The sequence below is a fragment of the Amphiprion ocellaris genome, chromosome 8 (genome assembly GCF_022539595.1).
Source record: "Amphiprion ocellaris isolate individual 3 ecotype Okinawa chromosome 8, ASM2253959v1, whole genome shotgun sequence".
Lineage (NCBI taxonomy): Eukaryota > Metazoa > Chordata > Actinopteri > Pomacentridae > Amphiprion > Amphiprion ocellaris.
Window position 1 is genome coordinate 31,812,491 of NC_072773.1, and position 19,617 is coordinate 31,832,107.

At 37.6% G+C, this 19,617-nt stretch overlaps 1 protein-coding gene across 3 annotated transcripts in view; it reads right to left on the reverse strand.

The window, feature by feature from the left end:
- Positions 1-19,617, reverse strand: part of stat6 (signal transducer and activator of transcription 6, interleukin-4 induced) — a 37,819-nt gene that overhangs the window by 9,874 nt on the left and 8,328 nt on the right. For 2 of the 3 annotated variants that reach the window (XM_055012706.1, XM_055012705.1), the window contains exons 4-19: positions 16,994-17,074; positions 15,743-15,902; positions 13,377-13,477; positions 12,026-12,174; positions 10,828-10,944; positions 10,533-10,700; positions 8,382-8,469; positions 8,174-8,296; positions 7,872-7,964; positions 7,451-7,654; positions 7,283-7,377; positions 7,054-7,187; positions 5,515-5,664; positions 5,353-5,416; positions 5,200-5,259; positions 3,022-3,087 (exon numbers count right to left, since the gene is read on the reverse strand). In XM_055012706.1, coding sequence (XP_054868681.1) covers positions 3,022-3,087; positions 5,200-5,259; positions 5,353-5,416; positions 5,515-5,664; positions 7,054-7,187; positions 7,283-7,377; positions 7,451-7,654; positions 7,872-7,964; positions 8,174-8,296; positions 8,382-8,469; positions 10,533-10,700; positions 10,828-10,944; positions 12,026-12,174; positions 13,377-13,477; positions 15,743-15,902; positions 16,994-17,074 — 1,853 coding nt within the window. The remainder of the gene's footprint in view (positions 1-3,021; positions 3,088-5,199; positions 5,260-5,352; positions 5,417-5,514; positions 5,665-7,053; positions 7,188-7,282; positions 7,378-7,450; positions 7,655-7,871; positions 7,965-8,173; positions 8,297-8,381; positions 8,470-10,532; positions 10,701-10,827; positions 10,945-12,025; positions 12,175-13,376; positions 13,478-15,742; positions 15,903-16,993; positions 17,075-19,617) is intronic. The other variant, XM_055012707.1, reaches the window with a different exon arrangement.

Below are 19,617 nucleotides of genomic sequence, written 5' to 3' on the forward strand. Positions count from 1 at the left end.
ATTTGTTTTTCAAAGAAAACCTTTCTGGAGTGTTTTTCACGCCCTCCTTTACATTATTTCACCATATTGCACATTTTTACAACATGTTTGAAAAATTTCATTTTTTTTTGACATAGTATAGTAAGGCGTTTTTTTTGCGCCAAAATTCGTGATGATTTTTTTTTCAAAGAAAACCTTTCTGGAGTGTTTTTCACGCCCTCCTGTACATTATTTCACCATATTGCACATTTTTACAACATGTTTGAAAAATGGCATTTTTTTTCGACATAGTATAGTAAGGCATTTTTTTTGCGCCAAAATTCATGATGATTTGTTTTTCAAAGAAAACCTTTCTGGAGTGTTTTTCACGCCCTCCTTTACATTCTTTCATCATATGGTACGTTTTTACAACATGTTTGAAAAATGGCATTTTTTTTTCGACATAGTATAGTAAGGCATTTTTTTTGCGCCAAAATTCATGATGATTTGTTTTTCAAAGAAAACCTTTCTGGAGTGTTTTTCACGCCCTCCTTTACATTATTTCACCATATTGCACATTTTTACAACATGTTTGAAAAATGGCATTTTTTTCCGACATAGTATAGTAAGGCGTTTTTTTTGCGCCAAAATTTGTGATGATTTGTTTTTCAAAGAAAACCTTTCTGGAGTGTTTTTCACGCCCTCCTTTACATTCTTTCATCATATGGCATGTTTTTACAACATGTTTGAAAAATCGCATTTTTTTTTTGACATAGTATAGTAAGGCATTTTTTTTGCGCCAAAATTCGTGATGATTTTTTTTTCAAAGAAAACCTTTCTGGAGTGTTTTTCACGCCCTCCTTTACATTATTTCACCATATTGCACATTTTTACAACATGTTTGAAAAATGGCATTTTTTTTCGACATAGTATAGTAAGGCGTTTTTTTTGCGCCAAAATTCGTGATGATTTTTTTTTCAAAGAAAACCTTTCTGGAGTGTTTTTCACGCCCTCCTTTACATTATTTCACCATATTGCACATTTTTACAACATGTTTGAAAAATTGCATTTTTTTTCGACATAGTATAGTAAGGCGTTTTTTTTGCGCCAAAATTCATGATGATTTTTCTTTCAAAGAAAACCTTTCTGGAGTGTTTTTCACGCCCTCCTGTACATTATTTCACCATATTGCACATTTTTACAACATGTTTGAAAAATGGCATTTTTTTTCGACATAGTATAGTAAGGCGTTTTTTTTTGCGCCAAAATTCATGATGATTTGTTTTTCAAAGAAAAACTTTCTGGAGTGTTTTTCACGCCCTCCTTTACATTCTTTCATCATATGGCACGTTTTTACAACATGTTTGAAAAATGGCATTTTTTTTCGACATAGTATATATAGTAAGGCATTTTTTTTGCGCCAAAATTCATGATGATTTGTTTTTCAAAGAAAACCTTTCTGGAGTGTTTTTCACGCCCTCCTTTACATTCTTTCATCATATGGCACGTTTTTACAACATGTTTGAAAAATGGCATTTTTTTTCGACATAGTATAGTAAGGCATTTTTTTGCGCCAAAATTCATTTGTTTTTCAAAGAAAACCTTTCTGGAGTGTTTTTCACGCCCTCCTTTACATTCTTTCATCATATGGCACGTTTTTACAACATGTTTGAAAAATGGCATTTTTGTTCGACATAGTATAGTAAGGCATTTTTTTGCGCCAAAATTCATTTGTTTTTCAAAGAAAACCTTTCTGGAGTGTTTTTCACGCCCTCCTGTACATTATTTCACCATATTGCACATTTTTACAACATGTTTGAAAAATGGCATTTTTTTTCGACATAGTATAGTAAGGCGTTTTTTTTTGCGCCAAAATTCGTGATGATTTTTTTTTCAAAGAAAACCTTTCTGGAGTGTTTTTCACGCCCTCCTTTACATTCTTTCATCATATGGCACGTTTTTACAACATGTTTGAAAAATGGCATTTTTTTTCGACATAGTATAGTAAGGCGTTTTTTTTTGCGCCAAAATTCGTGATGATTTTTTTTTCAAAGAAAACCTTTCTGGAGTGTTTTTCACGCCCTCCTGTACATTATTTCACCATATTGCACATTTTTACAACATGTTTGAAAAATTGCATTTTTTTTCGACATAGTATAGTAAGGCGTTTTTTTTGCGCCAAAATTCGGGATGATTTTTTTTTCAAAGAAAACCTTTCTGGAGTGTTTTTCACGCCCTCCTGTACATTATTTCACCGTATTGCACATTTTTACAACATGTTTGAAAAATTGCATTTTTTTTTCGACATAGTATAGTAAGGCATTTTTTTGCGCCAAAATTCATGATGATTTTTTTTTCCAAAGAAAACCTTTCTGGAGTGTTTTTCACGCCCTCCTTTACATTATTTCATCATATGGCACGTTTTTACAACATGTTGAAAAATCGCATTTTTTTTTCGACATAGTATACTATGGCGTTTTTTTTGCGCCAAAATTCATGATAATTTTTTTTTCCAAGAAAACCTTTCTGGAGTGTTTTTCACGGCCTCCTTTACATTATTTCATCATATGGCACATTTTTACAACATGTTGAAAAATTGCATTGTTATTTCGACATAGTATAGTAAGGCCTTTTTTTGCGCCAAAATTCATGATGATTTTTTTTTCAAAGAAAAAATATACAGAATATATCCCCTTTGCGCCCCGCAAGTCGTGTCCTTTTCCACAGTGTAAGCTGATCCGTTGACGACATACTAAACTATGAGGTTTTTGTCATATTTTGGACGACATACTAAACATAAGGCTGCTACTGACTATTGGAGTATTGGGCGTAAAGCATTGGCACTATAACCATTGGTATACATTTGTGCTTTCATTACAAAGGTGAGATTTTAGCATCACTATTTGCTTTTTGTCCCAACTTATGTAATTTTCAACATTTGTTTGACTATCTTAAAGGCTCCTGTGGACATCCTGGAGGTGATGGTCAAACCTAAATGTGCAGACACAGACAAAGTTGACGGTGAAGGACGAATAAAGAGAAATGTGTAGAAGTGACGTTTACCCTAGGAAGGCACTGGGATGGTTTTCATTGAGAGGTGCCAAACTAGCACCCAGGGCTGACGCATCCCTGCATATAACCAAAGTCCAAGTCAGTAAAAGGAGAAATAGAAAAAAAGTGGCACAACACATCTACTGAAACAGTATCTTTGAAGATTTTTCTCAATAAAAAAACAACACTGATATTTAAAAAGGGTGTAATGTGCAAAAAAATGTCTGCTTGGATTTGGATATTTCACTTGCATTACATGGATTTAGTGAGACATAAAATGAGAGGTGTTATAAAGTGTAACAGGAATAACAGAGGCTGCTTCAAGAGAGTACTGGAACATTTTTTCTGTGAAGAAGAAGAAATGCTTTTATTTGAAATCACTGCATAAATATGACCGATACAGCTGAGATAGGAATTGGACGTTTCTAAATTCATAACAGCAAAAGTTTGAGAGCCTCCAATACCTTAAAGTCTGAAATTTGTTAACCCTCCTGTTGTCCTCATTTACGGGCACCAAAAAATATTGTTTCCTTGTCTGAAAAAAATCCAAAAATTTCCGCAAAAAAATTCCACAAATTTCTGAATATTTACAAAACCTTCAGGAAGAAAATTCCAATAATTCCTTAAAAGTTTCCCTTTAAATTTTTATTTTAAAAAAATCCCCCAAATTTTGCAAGAAAATTCTTGGAAATATTTTCAAAAAATGAGTAAAATCTTCCAAAAAACATAAAAATATCTAAAGTGATTCCATATATATATATCAGTAAAACTTCTAATATTTTCTTGAAGAACATTCACATAAAAATCAACCCAAATCCAGCGAATTTTGCTGGATTTTGGTTGATTTTTTTGTGAATGTTCTTAATAAACATTTTTAACATTTCTTTTTTTCCACCAAAAAATGTTTTCAGATTTCCCAAAAATGTTGAAAATGTGGACATCAGAAGTTTCACTGTGAAAACACATTTTTTTCCCACATTTTCAAACTTTAAATTGGGTCAATTTTGACCCACAGGACAACATGAGGGTTAGCTATTGTTACGGCCACAGGTAATTGTGTGCCGTCTTGTTTCTGGGGTAGATTCCTTTCGGGTCTTTGGGTGGGTCCAGCTGTGGCTAGTTTCAGAGCATCTCTGGAACCCAGTGGCCAGTTGCCTCAACTGATGAGTCCAGAGTAGAAGACCTGCACTCCAGCCTTGTTCTCCCCACCTCCCGACCCATCTGATTGGGCCACCACCCAGTTCCCTCCACCTTCAGCCAACCCGGTGCAACCATCACCACACCTGAAGAGGATATACCTGCAACCTAAACTCTCAGTCGGGGCGGCTGGTTTGATGTAACCAGTTCACCCTGGTGCCTTTTTGGGATTTGTTTGTATTCCTGCGTGGTCCATCGGTTCCGTAGCCACTGAGGGGTGACTACGGACCTTTAGACCTTTAGAGCTTCTGTTACCCTTCGTTTGGTTTTATTTTGTTCTTTAATTTGGCAGCACCCACCAGTCTTTTCCTTGTTTAACCACTGTTCTGTTAAATTTGCTACTGAGCAATAAATTGCTTTACCCGAACCAATAACATCTGGTGATTTTTGTTGCATCCAGCTGACCCTAGAGGTTGGATCGTAACACTATCTTAACCCTCGTGTTGTCTTGCGGGTCAAAATTGACCAAAATCCAGCGAAATTCGCTGGATTTTGGTTGATTTTTATGTGAATGTTCTTCAAGAAAATATTAGAAGTTTTACTGATATATATGGAATCACTTGAGATATTTTTAGGATTTTTTTGGAAGATTTTTACTCATTTTTTGAAAATATTTCCAAGAATTTTCTTGCCAAATTTGGGGGATTTTTTTAAAATAAAACTTTTAAGGGAAACTTTTAGGGAATTATTGGAATTTTCTTCCTGAAGGTTTTGCAAATTTTCAGAAATTTGGGGATTTTTTTTGCTGAATTTTTGGATTTTTTTCAGACAAGGAAACAATACTTTTTGGTGCCCGTAAATGAGGACAACAGGAGGGTTAAAGGTTCCTGTGGTCATTCTAGAGATGATCACAGGTTAAAGCTAAATGTGCAGAGATTGATGGTGTAAATGTTGTTGCCTGGTGCAGGACAGCACCACGCAACATGAATGAATGGGTGAGGAGGTGGTCTAGAAGTAAAGTCAATGAGAGAAATGAGTAGAAGTGACACTTACACAGAGAAGTGAGCGTTTTCAGCAAGAGGAGCCATATGGGGACCCATAGGCGTGGCATCCCTGCACACAAATAAACAACATGTTTCCGTCCTGGCTATTTTCATCTTGAACTGCATCAAATGAAATAGTCTGGTGTAATAAATAGCTCCTTACGTGCCGACTTTAGTATGGAGGGACACAGGGATGTAACCCGTGGTACATGACTGCACTTGAGGCTCTGTTTCAAAAAGGAGAAAAAAAATAAAGAACTGCATCTGCTGGCTGCTTGGTTGAGCTTAAACGTAAGAACATACAGCTGACTCTGAAGACCATTACCTGTGTAGAATTTTTTGAAAACTTCATGTTTAGGAAACTCAGGATACAGGTACGTGATGTGGTTGATGTCCCGGATGCGGTCGCCAAGGCTACGGATCTCGAGATCCCTCTTGGTGAAAGGCTGGATGTTCTGGATTTTCTGTCCCCCATCTGGGAGGGAAAAAAAAGTTTGTCAGCACATCTGTGGAAGTGTGTATAAAAAAAGAAAGGCAGTCAAAAAGAGAAGAGCAAGGGTGTCACTGACATATTGTTGCTACTCTCACTAGGATTACTACTTTTTACTACCATGTGTGATACTAGCACTATGTAAACTGGAAAATGTAGAAAATAAACTGGTATTGTTAATATCAATCATAATATCAATATCAATGCGTATTGATTAGAGCCGTTTCCAAAAGTTCTAAATCTAAAGTGTATCTCCCCCCTTTAACCCTTTGAACCCCAAGCTGGGCAAGTTTTGCTCCTGTGACATTTTTACTCCCTGCGGGCTCATTTTTCACCACAATATAAAGTCCTGCACCTCTATGGAAACAGCACAACCATGTCTAGGAGTAGAGAGACTCAAATGTGCAACATATCATAGTTATAGTGCCATAAATCATTAAAAATATATTATTGAATTTGTTGTTGAATTTATTGTCGTTTAAGTTGTTGTGGTTGTTGTTTAATTGGTTATTTATTCTACAAAAATGACAGAACTGTATATTAAAAGGTACAACATTTTTCCAAGTGTCCACACGTGTTAGCGATATTTGAAAAAGTTGTATTTCCACACAGCATAGATGTTTTACTTATTTTTTTAATTAGTTTCCATACTTGTTTCCTCTAAGTGCAGCCAAAAAGTTCCTAAATTTCTGTCATGTGACTGTTGATCACAGCTGAGTCATTAATGGCTTCATGGTTGCACTGATGAGTGCAAAATTTTTATTTTTTTTTACAAAAAGTGGGTATTGTAAATGGTTTATTTTTAGCATTTTTTTAAGATGTAGAATTAAGTGATTTTGATTAAATATCCCAATTATAAGGCTAGAATTGGATATTTTTCCAGATGAATAGCACGTCACAGATGAGTAGTGAAAGGACTGTCAGAAAGTTTAGCTATTATTTCAGTTTTTTACGGTTTCTTGCCCCAATAAATGGGATAATGCTGTTCTTTTTCTTGAGATAACATGTCTTGCACACATGTCGGCGAGTGTTTGGGGTTCAGATGGTTAAAACTGTATCTGTTCAACAATGTAATAAATCCTTTAAAAACATTACGTCAAAATTTATTTCAGTGATGTAATGATGAAAAATACTGTGTAAATGTAGGCATGAGATGATGTGTGTTTAAGAGTAAACGGAAAAAACAAAACAAATTCCACTGACAAACAGATACAAAAGGCAGACTATATAATTTCCCTCTAGATGACATCAGCACTGATTTTCCTGGGTGTCCCTTCACATCATCACAGTGCAAACAAGAAAAAGAAGAATTTATAGCAAAAAAAAATTTAACAAAACATAATCCAACTCAACTGATGCCACACCAACACTTACTTTCAGTAGCGGACACATAAGCGATGGTGATGCCTCCGATCTCAGAGTCACTAAAGCGAAGCAGGAACGTCCCATTGGGCCTGTCTTTGAGAATCAGGTGCAGATGTTGTTTCCCAATGAAACCAAATATCAGCCTGGTGGAACAACACATTAAAAACACTTGTCATTAAATCAGACTCTCACAAGCTGCTAAACATTTACTCCTGAAACATCAGCGGGATCTTCTCACCCTTCGCTCCAGTAGGTCTTCAGGTGTTTCTTGGTTAGTTCCATCACTCCCTCAAACCACTGCCAGAAAGTGAACGGTCGTCCTGGGAGCACCTCCTGTAAGGTCGAAACGCACCGTCAGATTTGGACGTCAGGCTGTGAAAGTCTGTGCAAGAGGATTTATGCATACCTTATTAAACTGGGCCCAGGAAACCATCATGTTGCTGAAGTCTTCAGCAAAGTCGGGCTTGTCAAATATCTTCTGGGCCAAGAAGTGTTGGTTGTAGTGGTCCAGATTATGTTGCGTCTGGACCTCAGAGGTAAATTTACAGTTGAGGGTGCTGCACATCATCCTCCAGGGCACACGCTCCGGCACCACGAAGGGAACTCTGTCCTGATGGCAACGACAAAAAGGCTCAACACTGATATGCATTTACAAAGATGTGAGAGGAGGATAAAGTAAAAATCCCCTACAGTCCCCGATGTCGACTTCAGACTGGGTTCTTTTCAAGCAAAAAGCCCAAAAACAGGATGCTCGTCCAAGTCTACAGAGCTTGTGTGCACATTAGTGTATGTTTGCGAGGTAAAGAAAACAATAATTTTAAACTTACTCGCTCAGAAAATGCACAGTCCCATATGATGGTGGCCACAGCGTTGTTGTCCTGGCTGCCGTGAACGATGACGACAACCGGCTGCGAGATCATCTACAATCAAGGACATCGTGAGAATGTTTATTTTAAATCACAATGAATCAGCACAGGAAAGCTGACCAATAAAATGCCAGGATGCCGAATGCAACTGGGCTCAATGTAATGTGAAACAATAAAGAAAATATCCCCATCATCAAGGTTCATTCTGAGAAACGGGATGTACAAAAACAGCTAAAACCACGCAGAACAAAGGAGTTCCGAACCTGTATCCTGTAAGGAGTGTCACAGCCTGTGATGGTGATCTCTGTGGAGAACAGAAGGGCAAATTTCTCCTCGGTCACAGACTCTGATCCTTTCCTGTCTGCTCTTTTGATTTTCTTGATGGACTGTTGAATGAAAATAAGAGTTTAAATGAGTTAAAAAGGCAGAGTAATAATCAAACATGGGGCAGTTAACGAAGACGTGACCTACCATGTTTCTGAAGGTGGCACATGTGCTCTTGCTGGCTGTGTTGTGTTCAAGGATGGCCGAGTTGTTGATCAGCTCCCCGACATTATCCCTGCAGAGTCAATGTCAACGTGATAACCTAGATGTGATTTACTTATGCGACAATTTATGAGACAATAAACAACACACAAGATTAAACAATTCTCATATGTACTTGTAATGAAAAAGCCAGTTTACACAGCAGAAATATCCTATAATGAAGTTCTGCGTCTTTTATGAATCTTGTCACAACAAAAATCATAAAAAGCTCACTTCAACGTTTTACATTTACAGGGGGTCCTCGGTTCACGACGTCATCAACCTACAGCGCTTCGTCGTTGTGTCAAAACTGGTTAAGTGGAACTAGTTGATGAGCGAAGCGGACGAATACGTCATCATGCGGTGCAATAAGACGGCTTTGTTTACATTCTCCGGTTGTACGCCACCTTGGCTTGTGTTACATTCGCTAACTTTTTGCCCTTCATTACGGCTCCCAAGCGTAAATCAGACTCTTCTGATGCCGTCTCCATGGAAGTGAAACTAGATCTAGTAAAACACTCGGAACAGAGCGAAACACTGACGAACATCGATCAAGTTGCAAAAACAGTGCAACATTTTGTAGCGACCCTCTGTGATGAATGAGTGAGACTTTATCTGGTTCTCTGGTCTGCACGGAGCAACACACTACTGCTGACTCTCAGCCAATCAGAGCTAACTAAACACGGCACGTTCGCTGACATTAGGTAAACCTTAAACTGAACAATAAACATTGAAACCTCAACATCAACAAGAATATCAGTCCGTTACAATATTCTGTTATCTTCTTGTAAAATGACTACTATACGTGCATGAAAGTTGTTGGTATTCATGACTTTTCTGAAGAACTGATCATAACGTGATGGCCGTAAAGGCTTTGTTTACATTTTCGCCGGAGTTCCGACTTATGGCGAAAATTGACTTACATCACACTGTTGGAGCAGAACTCTGATGTAAGTCGAGGACCCCCTGTATACAACCACGACAAACTTGGATCCTTTGCTGTTCAACAGCAAACTTCTTAGGTCAAAATGGAGCAACATAATACAGATCTAATGGAGTTTAGGATAACAACTGTATGGTTAAGCTTGCTCTGATTTTTGGCCTAACTGTGTAAATGACAGTTTTACTAACTAAATCCAATGCATATGTTTGACATTATCTATGTTTCAGTTTATTGTGCCGTAGTAAATATGTGTTTCGAGGTGCAGGTTTGCTCTCTAAATTACCACCCATATATAATCTCCTATAAAATCCTTTAGTGTCTCTGTAAACCAGTCAAGCTGCACAAGTTGCAGTTTGCATCCATGACTTGTCCAGACTAATATTATATATCTATTGAATACTCTGATGAATGCAAGTTCAATGACAGAAACAAAAGGAAGAGTCACGTTCCTTGTATGTTCTTGGCCACGAAAGCTGATTTTGACAGAATGCAAAGCTGTAGCTGTGACACTCAACGATACTTCAAACGTAGATGTTGCAAAGGAGCTACAAATTCTAAAATGTGTAAAACGATCACCACACTTTCAAGGTGGACACCCAAAATTAGTATCATCAATTCAGGATCCGATCAATTGTGAAATATGGCCACAATCTCTGCTTCTGTTCCTGAGCTGTGGTGTTGAATAATGGCTAGGAAAGCATTTTTGCAGAACATTATGATGCCACAGTGAATTAGTCTGTTCACCTTCTGTCATCAATTTGCCATTTTATTCTATTATTTGTGTGATATTTAGCTATAATTCCAATATAAATTCTTGAGTTACGGTCTAAAACATGTCTTACAAGGTCACAGTGATCTCTCTGCAATAAATTCTAATGAATTCACCCTGGACTCTAAGTGGATGTTTGTGTCAAATCTGATTAAATGACCTCCAAACACTCCTCTTATGTTCACAAGAATGGGACGGCTGGACAAACAACCTGAGAACATAATGCCTCCAACTGTGGCTGTTACCCGGAATAGACGCATAAAAACTGCTGAATACCATGAAAACTAATTAAAATCAGTGAGCTACTCTCTTAGCAATGTGAACTATTCCTCCCTCCTCCGTGCCAGTGAGCACCCCTCCATGTGGTGCAGTAGGAGTGACTCACCCTGGAACACCGCCCAGGTTTCTGGCCTGCAGCTCATTAATGATTTGCGCCTTCAGCACCACAGGCTTCCCGGGAGCTACTTTCTCCCCCAGCAGATATCGCACAGTGGTGGAGAACTTTGACTGAGTCTTAATGACCTGAGGAGGCTGCTTGTCCACTACAAGAGAGCTGAAAAGAGGCGGAAGTTACATTGATTAGGAAAAGTGCCTTCTGCTTAATCTGCTGCAGTTTGAGTTACACAGATTCACTTTCTCTTACAATGTAAAAAGGAAGCTGTGACTGTGGACTGCACTACCTCTGAATCAGAACCTGTAGAAGCTGGCCCAGTCTTTCCTGGAGGTCTGAGATCCGTTCTCCAATCAACATCAGCTCTTGTCTCAGGTTTCCATTCATCCCAAGCAGCTGCTCACACCTAGTTTATCAAGAAAGACACAATTAGCCAAACCAGGAAAACACAAAAACCTTACAGTTGATCATTTCAGTATCATGTGTTTATCCAAGAATGACTTAACTACTCAGTCTTCAAGCTTAACCCTTTAGAAGGCCTCATTGAAACACTTGGAAATTCAAAATTTCAACCCCAGAGTGTTATTGGAGGACATAAGGCTTTTTTACTTTTGTGACGTTTTTAAAAATTTAAAATTTTCATGTTTAAATTCAAGGTCAGTGAAGATACCATATATGTTTCCTTACCCATTAGTGGTAAAAAGCATTCCAAGAAATGTATTTATCATCATTTAGCACAACTACTCAACAGTAAAATGTGTGAATTTCATCAACTAGCCATGGTTAGCTTTTTTAAGCTATTTTTTGGCTTTATTTGACAGGTCAGTGAAGAAGCAGACACATTGTAAGTGATATTGAGCATTTTTTGAGTAATTTTGGAAATTTTTGAGTCATATGGGAGCAATTTAAGAAACATTTCAGGTTATTTGGGGAATTTAGAAGTCATTTATAACCATTTTTGAGTCATTCAGGACATGTTTCAAGGCATTTTGGACAATTTTTACATTATTTTGACCATTTCTGAGCCATATAAGTTATATTGGAACAATTTTGGTTCATTTTGTAGAAGTTTCAAATCTTTTTGGACACATTTTTGTGATACTGAGCATTTTTTTGAGTCATTTAGGACACCTTTGCAAATCAATTTGGGCATTTTTTGAGTCATTTAGGACACGTTTTACATTGTTTTCAACAAATTTTGAGTCGTTTTTTAATGTATTACAAAATATTAGCACAGAGGCACAGAACAGAACGGTGGTCATGCACATTTTCTACAGAGAAGACCCAAATTATTATTCTATACAGAGATAATACATGACAAATGAAAACACATGACTTTATATTGGAGTGAAAAAATGAACCTACAATGACTAAAAATGTGACAGCAGCAAAAAAAAAAAACAAAACCCCACAACTGGGTCAAATATGAGTGTAATCTTTATTTAAGTCAGTCCAGAAAGGATCAAGCAGCGTGCAGTGCATCTCACCAGTTCTGCAGAGGGATGAGGTTGTCATCGAACGGATGTCCGATGGCTGCCTTGTGCTGCTCCCACCTCCAGTCCTTCAGCCTGGTGATGAGTCGGCTCTGACAGAGGTCCAAACAGTCCACGCAGTCCTTCAGCAGCTGGAAACGCTTCTACAACACCCAGCATTCAAACGCATAACACCAACACACATGGTCAAACACGACAGAAAACCTCACACAAACACAGAAACACACCTCCGACCACACCACAGGATTATCACGGCAAAGACAATTTCATGTAAAACTAATGGAATAAAATGTTGAGTTAGAAATGAACATCAGATCGTCATTAGACCAATATTCTTACTAATTGTCCATTTATTTGGACGACTTTAAAAACCCCAAAGAGATTCAGTTTATGAGAGATAACTGTTGACAGATAAAGAAAAGCTAAGTACCACATACGTAAGTGACTGGAAAAAATCTAACTCATATTTGTCATTATAATTTGATTATTTAATTAACTAGTTATTGAAACAGTAAAGTATAGAAAATGCTATAATTAGTATCAGTGCATAAAACAGCTCAGAGACACGTTTAAAGTTAAGACAACCAGCTGAACCCAAAGCAGCTTCTGGGTGTTTATTTGTCACATTTTAACTCACTGTGGCCTCATTTTTAATGCAATATAAAGTCAATATAAAATCAAAAATGGACTTTGTTCACTCTGACACAGAACGCCACTGATCATAAAATAGACTAGAGCAAAAGTTCTATTAGTTATAAGAATCAACATATTATCATCTGACCCCAGGTGTTACCAACACTGGAAATAAAAAGTTTGACTCTACATACAATAGATATTTTACAGTTTAATTTGTTTTCACACTGTAAACACAGCCTGCAGCACATCATTTTTTGCGCTTTACAGAATTTGCTTCTTATAGATGACTTATTTTTGGCGATTTATTTAAATGGGGCAAGCAGAATAAAGTGATTTTTGATGAAATATCCAGATTTTCTGATTAGATTTGGTTCGGTTTCCGGCACGTCATAGATGAGTAATTCGAGTCCCGTCGGAAAAATAAATACAAAACAACTCTGTCTCTCTGTTTTTACTGTTTCTGTCTTTGATAAGTGGTGTAATTTAGATGATTTTTTAAAAATGACAACCTGTTGGTGGGTTTTGGGGTTCAGAGGAAAGGCAGAATTGAACAGTATCAAGCTCATTTGCTGGGTAAATATGTCTGGTATATGTCTATGGTGAGGGATGATGTGCAACAATTATGTCTTCAGAACTTTACATGAAAATAAGTGACTTCCATCTAAGGTGCCACCAATGTTTGCACTGGAAGCTTTAGCCGCTGGCTCACCGTGGCCATCGTGTTCACATTGAACTCCAGCTGCTGGATGTGGTTCTGGAGTTTCTGGATTTCTGCTCGTGCTGAATCCAGTCCATTCTGCTGGAATGGTCCTGTACAAACAACAAGATACACAAAATGTTGAGTCCTTTCTGTACTACCACATGGCCTTAAATGGTCAAATAAAAGGTCTCAGTGCAGCAGAGGGATAGACAAACACATGAACGACTGGTCTATTTATTTACTGGACCTCGTGGTCATGTTTCTGACAGGAATGCAAATATACTAAAGTTAACAAAGGGGAATAAAACATGTTCTAAAACTCTGACCAATAAAACAGGTTTGACTGAACAGTATTCCAACCAAACATCCAGGCTACAAAAGGCCAGACAGAGAGATGAAAAACAAAAAAAAAATAAAATAGAGCAAGTGTTATGAGGAAATACTTTAAGTACTTCACATCCATACAGTCATCTTCTTCGTTGATCCGTTGAGGATAGTGAAAACTGCACCGGTTCCCAAAGTGCATCTGAAAAATGCTGCATCTATCATTACTGGTAAGCATGCAGTGATATAGTCCCAAATTCAGCTAAATCATCACTTGTGTAGGTTTCTAAAATACCAAATAAATGAGAAAGAAATGATTGAAAAACCTGAGAAAACCAAAATCAAAGTCAAAGTCAAGTCAAAGTCAGCTTTATTGTCAATTCTTCAATATGTACATGACATAATAAGAATCTAAATTTCGTTTCTCTTCCTGCAACAGTAGACATTAAATAAACACTTAGAAAATAAGATATTAAAGGGCAAAAAAGAACAAAGGAAGCAAAATTAGAGCCGAGCAACAACTAAGAACTAAGAAAAGCAGAACTGAGTGAAATGTAAACATGACCATGAGATAAAGATGAAAAATGAAAGAAAGAAGAGAAAACAATGAGTTAGACCTTAAAAAAGAGGAACTACAATAGCTCAAATTTCAGTTGGTGTTACAGGTCTTATGTAAGCCGCTGTTTCGTTATTATGAATGTTGGCAGAGTGTCCGGCATGTGAACATGAAGCAGCGTGATACTGAAGGAATCTGTGTTCACCCTGTATGTGTGTGTATGAGTGTGTCTTTGTGCATGTAAGATAAGATAAGATAAGCAATATATGGTATAAGACAGGGGTGTCAAACTCATCTTAGTTCAGGTTCCACATTCAGCCCAATTTGATCTCAAGTCACCAGTAAAATCACAGCATAATAACCTATAAATAACCACAACTCCAAATTTTTCCTTTGTTTTAGTGCAAAAATGTTCACATTTAAGGAATTATCTTTTTACAAAACATCATGAACAACCTGAAATTTCTTAAGAAAAATAAATTCAATTTCAACAACATCATGCTTCAGTTTATCATTTATATATTACAACTTACAGATTACAGAATTTCACTTAAGGCACAAAACATTTCGCCACAGGTATCTGGAAGTGAATGATATAGTATTTTACTTTATGATCAAAACGTCAGAAAAAAAGACAAAAAACAACAAAAACAAGACAAAATATTACACAACTGAGACACAAAACGACAAAAAATGAGACAAACAACATGAAACAGAACAAAAAAAAAATTACAAAACATCAAAAAATGGACAAACGACAAAAACGGGCCAAAAAAATGAGACAAATGACACAAACAAGACCAAAAATGACAAAAGTGAGAAACAAAACAACAAAGTGAGAAAAAACACAAGCGAGACAAAATAAACCACAAAACGATACAAAATAACACAAAATGAAAAAATAAGACAAAAAACACAAGCGAGACAAAAAGGAAACACAAAACCACAAAAATGAGAAACAAAACAAAAACGTGACACAAACGACAAAAGTCTGACAATAAAAAGACAAAAAACAACAAAAACAAGACAAAATATTAGAAAATTAGACACAAAATGACAAAAGAACAATAAGCAATCTAGTATTCTGCTTTATGATCAAAACAACTTGCCAAGGTCTTGAAATTATTTTAAATTTATAATTTTACAAATTTACAATTTGCAAGTAAATGTCTTCTCTCTGATTTTTACACATTACAAAGTTATCCTGCAGACCGCATTGAGCTGTAAAGGGAGAACTCAGTTTTACATTTTTTCCTTAGGTTGTACAGGAGCAAATTTTTATTGTTTGCAAAGAGATGATGTGACGCTAGAAGATCTATAAGGAAGAAAAAAACAGGGTTAAGGAATGATGTGACACCAGTAGAGCGATGGGGAAAGAAAAACATGTTAGATGATGCTGTTGCAAAACGGAAGAGCTGCGATGGAAGATGGAAAAACACAGTTATTAAATACGACGTTATTAACTCAGGAGAGAGAGAGGATAAATAAATGTCACCTTGTAAGCTCTCAAAGTTCTGCCTCTCCCAGTTCAGCTCTTCTTGCAGCTGATGCATCTTCTTCCGGATATTCTGGACCTCCACGACCTTCGCACCCAGATGCTCCACGTCCTGCATGTTGTCTCTGCTCGGGTACATCTGGTACTGCGGAGCGTTGTTCTGCAGACGCAAAACTGCATTAAATACACTCACAAGGCATCACTTGTGGTTTCAGAATTGTTTAAATGATTCAGAAAACAAATCAACTTGACTAACTACAACACGTAGAACCTTCAAAAGTCTCCCCAACCAAGTTTTAAACTATGCTTCCCATAATTTGGAGCTTAGGGGATGTAAACAGGATGCACTCTGCTCCCATGGTGACCATCTGTAAGATCCCATAAAGCCAGATAACGTATGTGAAATTAGGTATCAGCAGCTTCTGTTTCTGCACTGTACCCTTGAATGTCCAGACAGTCGTCACTGGAGCATTTTGATGAAGACACGATGATTCTTAGGATTTCTAACAAGGTTTATGCTAAAAGACGATCATCTAGGGGAAATGCAAGTCAGGTGTTGTGTTCTTGCTGGGCTGAGTTATGACTCCACAACAGAGTATCAGTTTCAATGCAAGTCATTTTCAAACTTCAGCTGTTTTGCAATTAACCAGAAATTGTGTAAATCTTAGTGCCAACCATTCTTTTAAACCAGTGTGTTTCAGGCAGATCATTTCAGTGAAGAATGGAAAAGATAAAAACTGAAACCGGAAAGACTTGCTAAATGAACTGAAGGCAATAGATCAGAGTTCTTTATGAACCTTATAAAAGCTGAATTATCATCGGTAATGCAATCGTCAGCCAGAACTGTTATAAACTTATTGCTGCTGGCACGTTCAAGGGTCTTCTGATTTGTAGGACTTCAGAGTTCATTTTAGCCTTGTCACAACATCTGTGTTTGCTTAGTTTTAGTCATCTGGATTTGATTTTACAACAATGAAACTATGACTATTGTTTTATGTCATTAAATCTGACAGAAACTTTTAGATATACCAGAAATAGAACCATCAACTCACATACTGACAAACCTAGAACATTTCCCAATTGGACACATGATCATCAAAGGACAGATTTCAAAGTGGTGCTGGTAAATCTTATGACACAGTTGCAATGTTTTCCTGTTAATCTGGGTATATGACAATAGTGACAGAAAATTCCACTTATTAGGATTAAGGCTTTGGTTAAGCGTAGATGGGACGTTAAAACAAATCTTACCGCGCTGATCAGAACCCTTTCCTTCCTGAGGATGTCCCTGACCATTACTACAAACTGCAGAGGCTGCGGCTGAAACATCGCCTGTAAAAGAAGCACACATCGCATCAAAACTCCATAAAACCGTCGTGCACCTGCTAGTATGAAACATTTATTCAGTCGATGCCATAGAAAATTCACTACTAGCCTAAAATGATGTTATAGCAGGTTGGTACAATTCCAAATTACACCACTTATTAATTTATTTACGGAGGAATTGTAGAATTTTCAGCTTTCCAACAGTCCTTTATCTGTGGTTCCCCTGAGAAAAGTGGCCCAATTCAATCTTAAAATCCTAAAATTTAATCAGTCAGTTGCATCCGATGGAACCGGTGACATGAATGAAGTTCTTCCTCCAGCTCCCTCTGTCCAACATTGCAGTCAAAGGTTCTTTGCCTTCCAGACCAGCGTCTTCTTCTAGGACCTTCCTTAACGTTGTGCTCGGCCTGCCAGCCCTTCTGATAGTCTCAGGTTTCCATAACAACGACCAGCTGCTTTGTTGTGTCTCACCACATGTCCATCCAGGGCTAGTCTACGTTGCCTAATGATGATTGACAAGCGTGGATGTGGACCATGTAGCGGCTTGTTGGTGAGGTGTGATTTCCAGGAGATGTTTTGTACCATCAGTAGCATTCTGGTATCAGTCCCATCAATTCTTTTTGAGAGAGTCTTCGATAGTGACCAGGAGTCAGATCCATAGAGTAAGATGGATTCCACTGATGTCTTGAATGCTCTCATTTTGGTGCCGTTTTAATTGGAGATACCCATATTTTTTGACAGAGAGTTTAATGCTCCGCAAGCTTTCCAATTTTTGTTTCTATATCGTGCGCTGTGCTGGTGAAGCCTCCAAGATGTAGGAAATCATCAACTTTTTCAATTTCTGACCCATCTAGTGCATGCAATGTCTCCTCAGCTGTTGAGTTAAGGTGCATGAACTTCGTCTTTCTAGTCCAATCAGTCTTGTTTCTCGCTCTACCTGATGCAGAAGGTCTTCTGCTTCACTGAGAGTGTTTTCCAGGGGGGTAATGTCATCTGCGAATACAAGTTCTGAGAGGACTTCTTTGGAATATCTTCTACTTTGACAACGCTTTATGGTCAGACCATCGGAGGATATGATTGCATTCCTCAGGGTAAGAGAGTCTCCTTGAAGTACTCCGGTGTCTATGGAGAACAGATCTGTGTTGCTCTCAGGAGTCTTGACGACCGCAGAAGTGTTCACATACATAACTTTAATTGCTTCAAAAATAGGTGGAGGGATTCCATATGCCAGTAGAATTTGAAACATTATGTTTCTGTCAGTTGAGTCAAATGCCTTCTTGAAATCAATGAAAACCAGTATTGCATCTTTCTTGTGGTTTAATACCTCCTCAATAATTCTTGTAAGAGCTAGGATGTGTGCAGTAGTTGAGCCAGATTTCCTGAATCCATTTTGACCCGGGTGGAGCAGATCGTCAATGACTGGTCTAGTTCTGTTGAGGATCATCTGATTACAGATCTTGGCAGCAACCTTGGTGAGGCTGGTACCCCTGTAGTTGTCACATATAGTAAGGCTGTCTGTCTTTGGAACTGCAACAATCACTGACTTCCCCACTATCGGCTACTGGCCCACGTATTTAATCAAAATTGATTTATTACACGTCTCATCTGAAAAACTAGAAGTTCTGCACTTTTCAGCACAACTGGGAAGAAATCATTGACTCAAATGTCACAAACATTTGTGTCACAAAAATTCTGCAGAACTAAGCTGAACTGCAGGCAGTGTTTACACAGAGCAAATAGCAGACAAGTATGGAAAAAATAAAGATGTAAGTAGGAAAAAATCTGTAGCATGAAGAGTCACCCTTTTTCTCCAGTATTGTTAACATCTGTGGGCACTTAAATAAATGTTGAACATTTTGATTCCAGGTTTTTACCTTTTTTTATTAAGCAAATAATCAAAGAATTGGAACTATTTTGAGCATCTATCAGAGCTGCAAGATTTTCTGCTGCACTAAGAAGGAGCCAACGGTGGAGAAAAAATGTGAGGAAAAACTGCTTGCAGTTCAAAGGAAATGACTTAAAGGAAGTTGTGGGCACTTCTCACCCACAAACACATTTCTCATGAGAAACACAATACTTCATAACATACAAAAAAACAAAAAGCCTCTTGTCCTATGCTTTGTCCATTGCCTCTGTTAGTTAAACCTGCTATGAAACTGAATGTAAGCTGGTCTGAGAGCTACACTGGCTCAATCTCAATCTCCAAACTCATGAACCCACGCAAATTCCCACTAAGTGCGTGAGAACTTAAAGCTGTCAAATCATTAAGTGCCTCATTGCTCTAATGCAGATTTTCCTCTGGGACTTGCCCATAGTTTACAGTGTCACTGGAGATGCATAAACATGACCGCCCCTGTCCTCACAAAATGTACACAATCAGGCATGAACAGTGGAGGGAAGAAGATACACTTGGAAGTTTATCTGTGAGCAGCAACATCTGGCTGCTCACAGTTGTGTGTGTGTTTTTTTTATTCCATGTAAGTAGAGCTGTTTGTATTTTCAGTCAAATGTCCATGTGGGATTTACAGATGTTCAAGGCTTTCCTGATT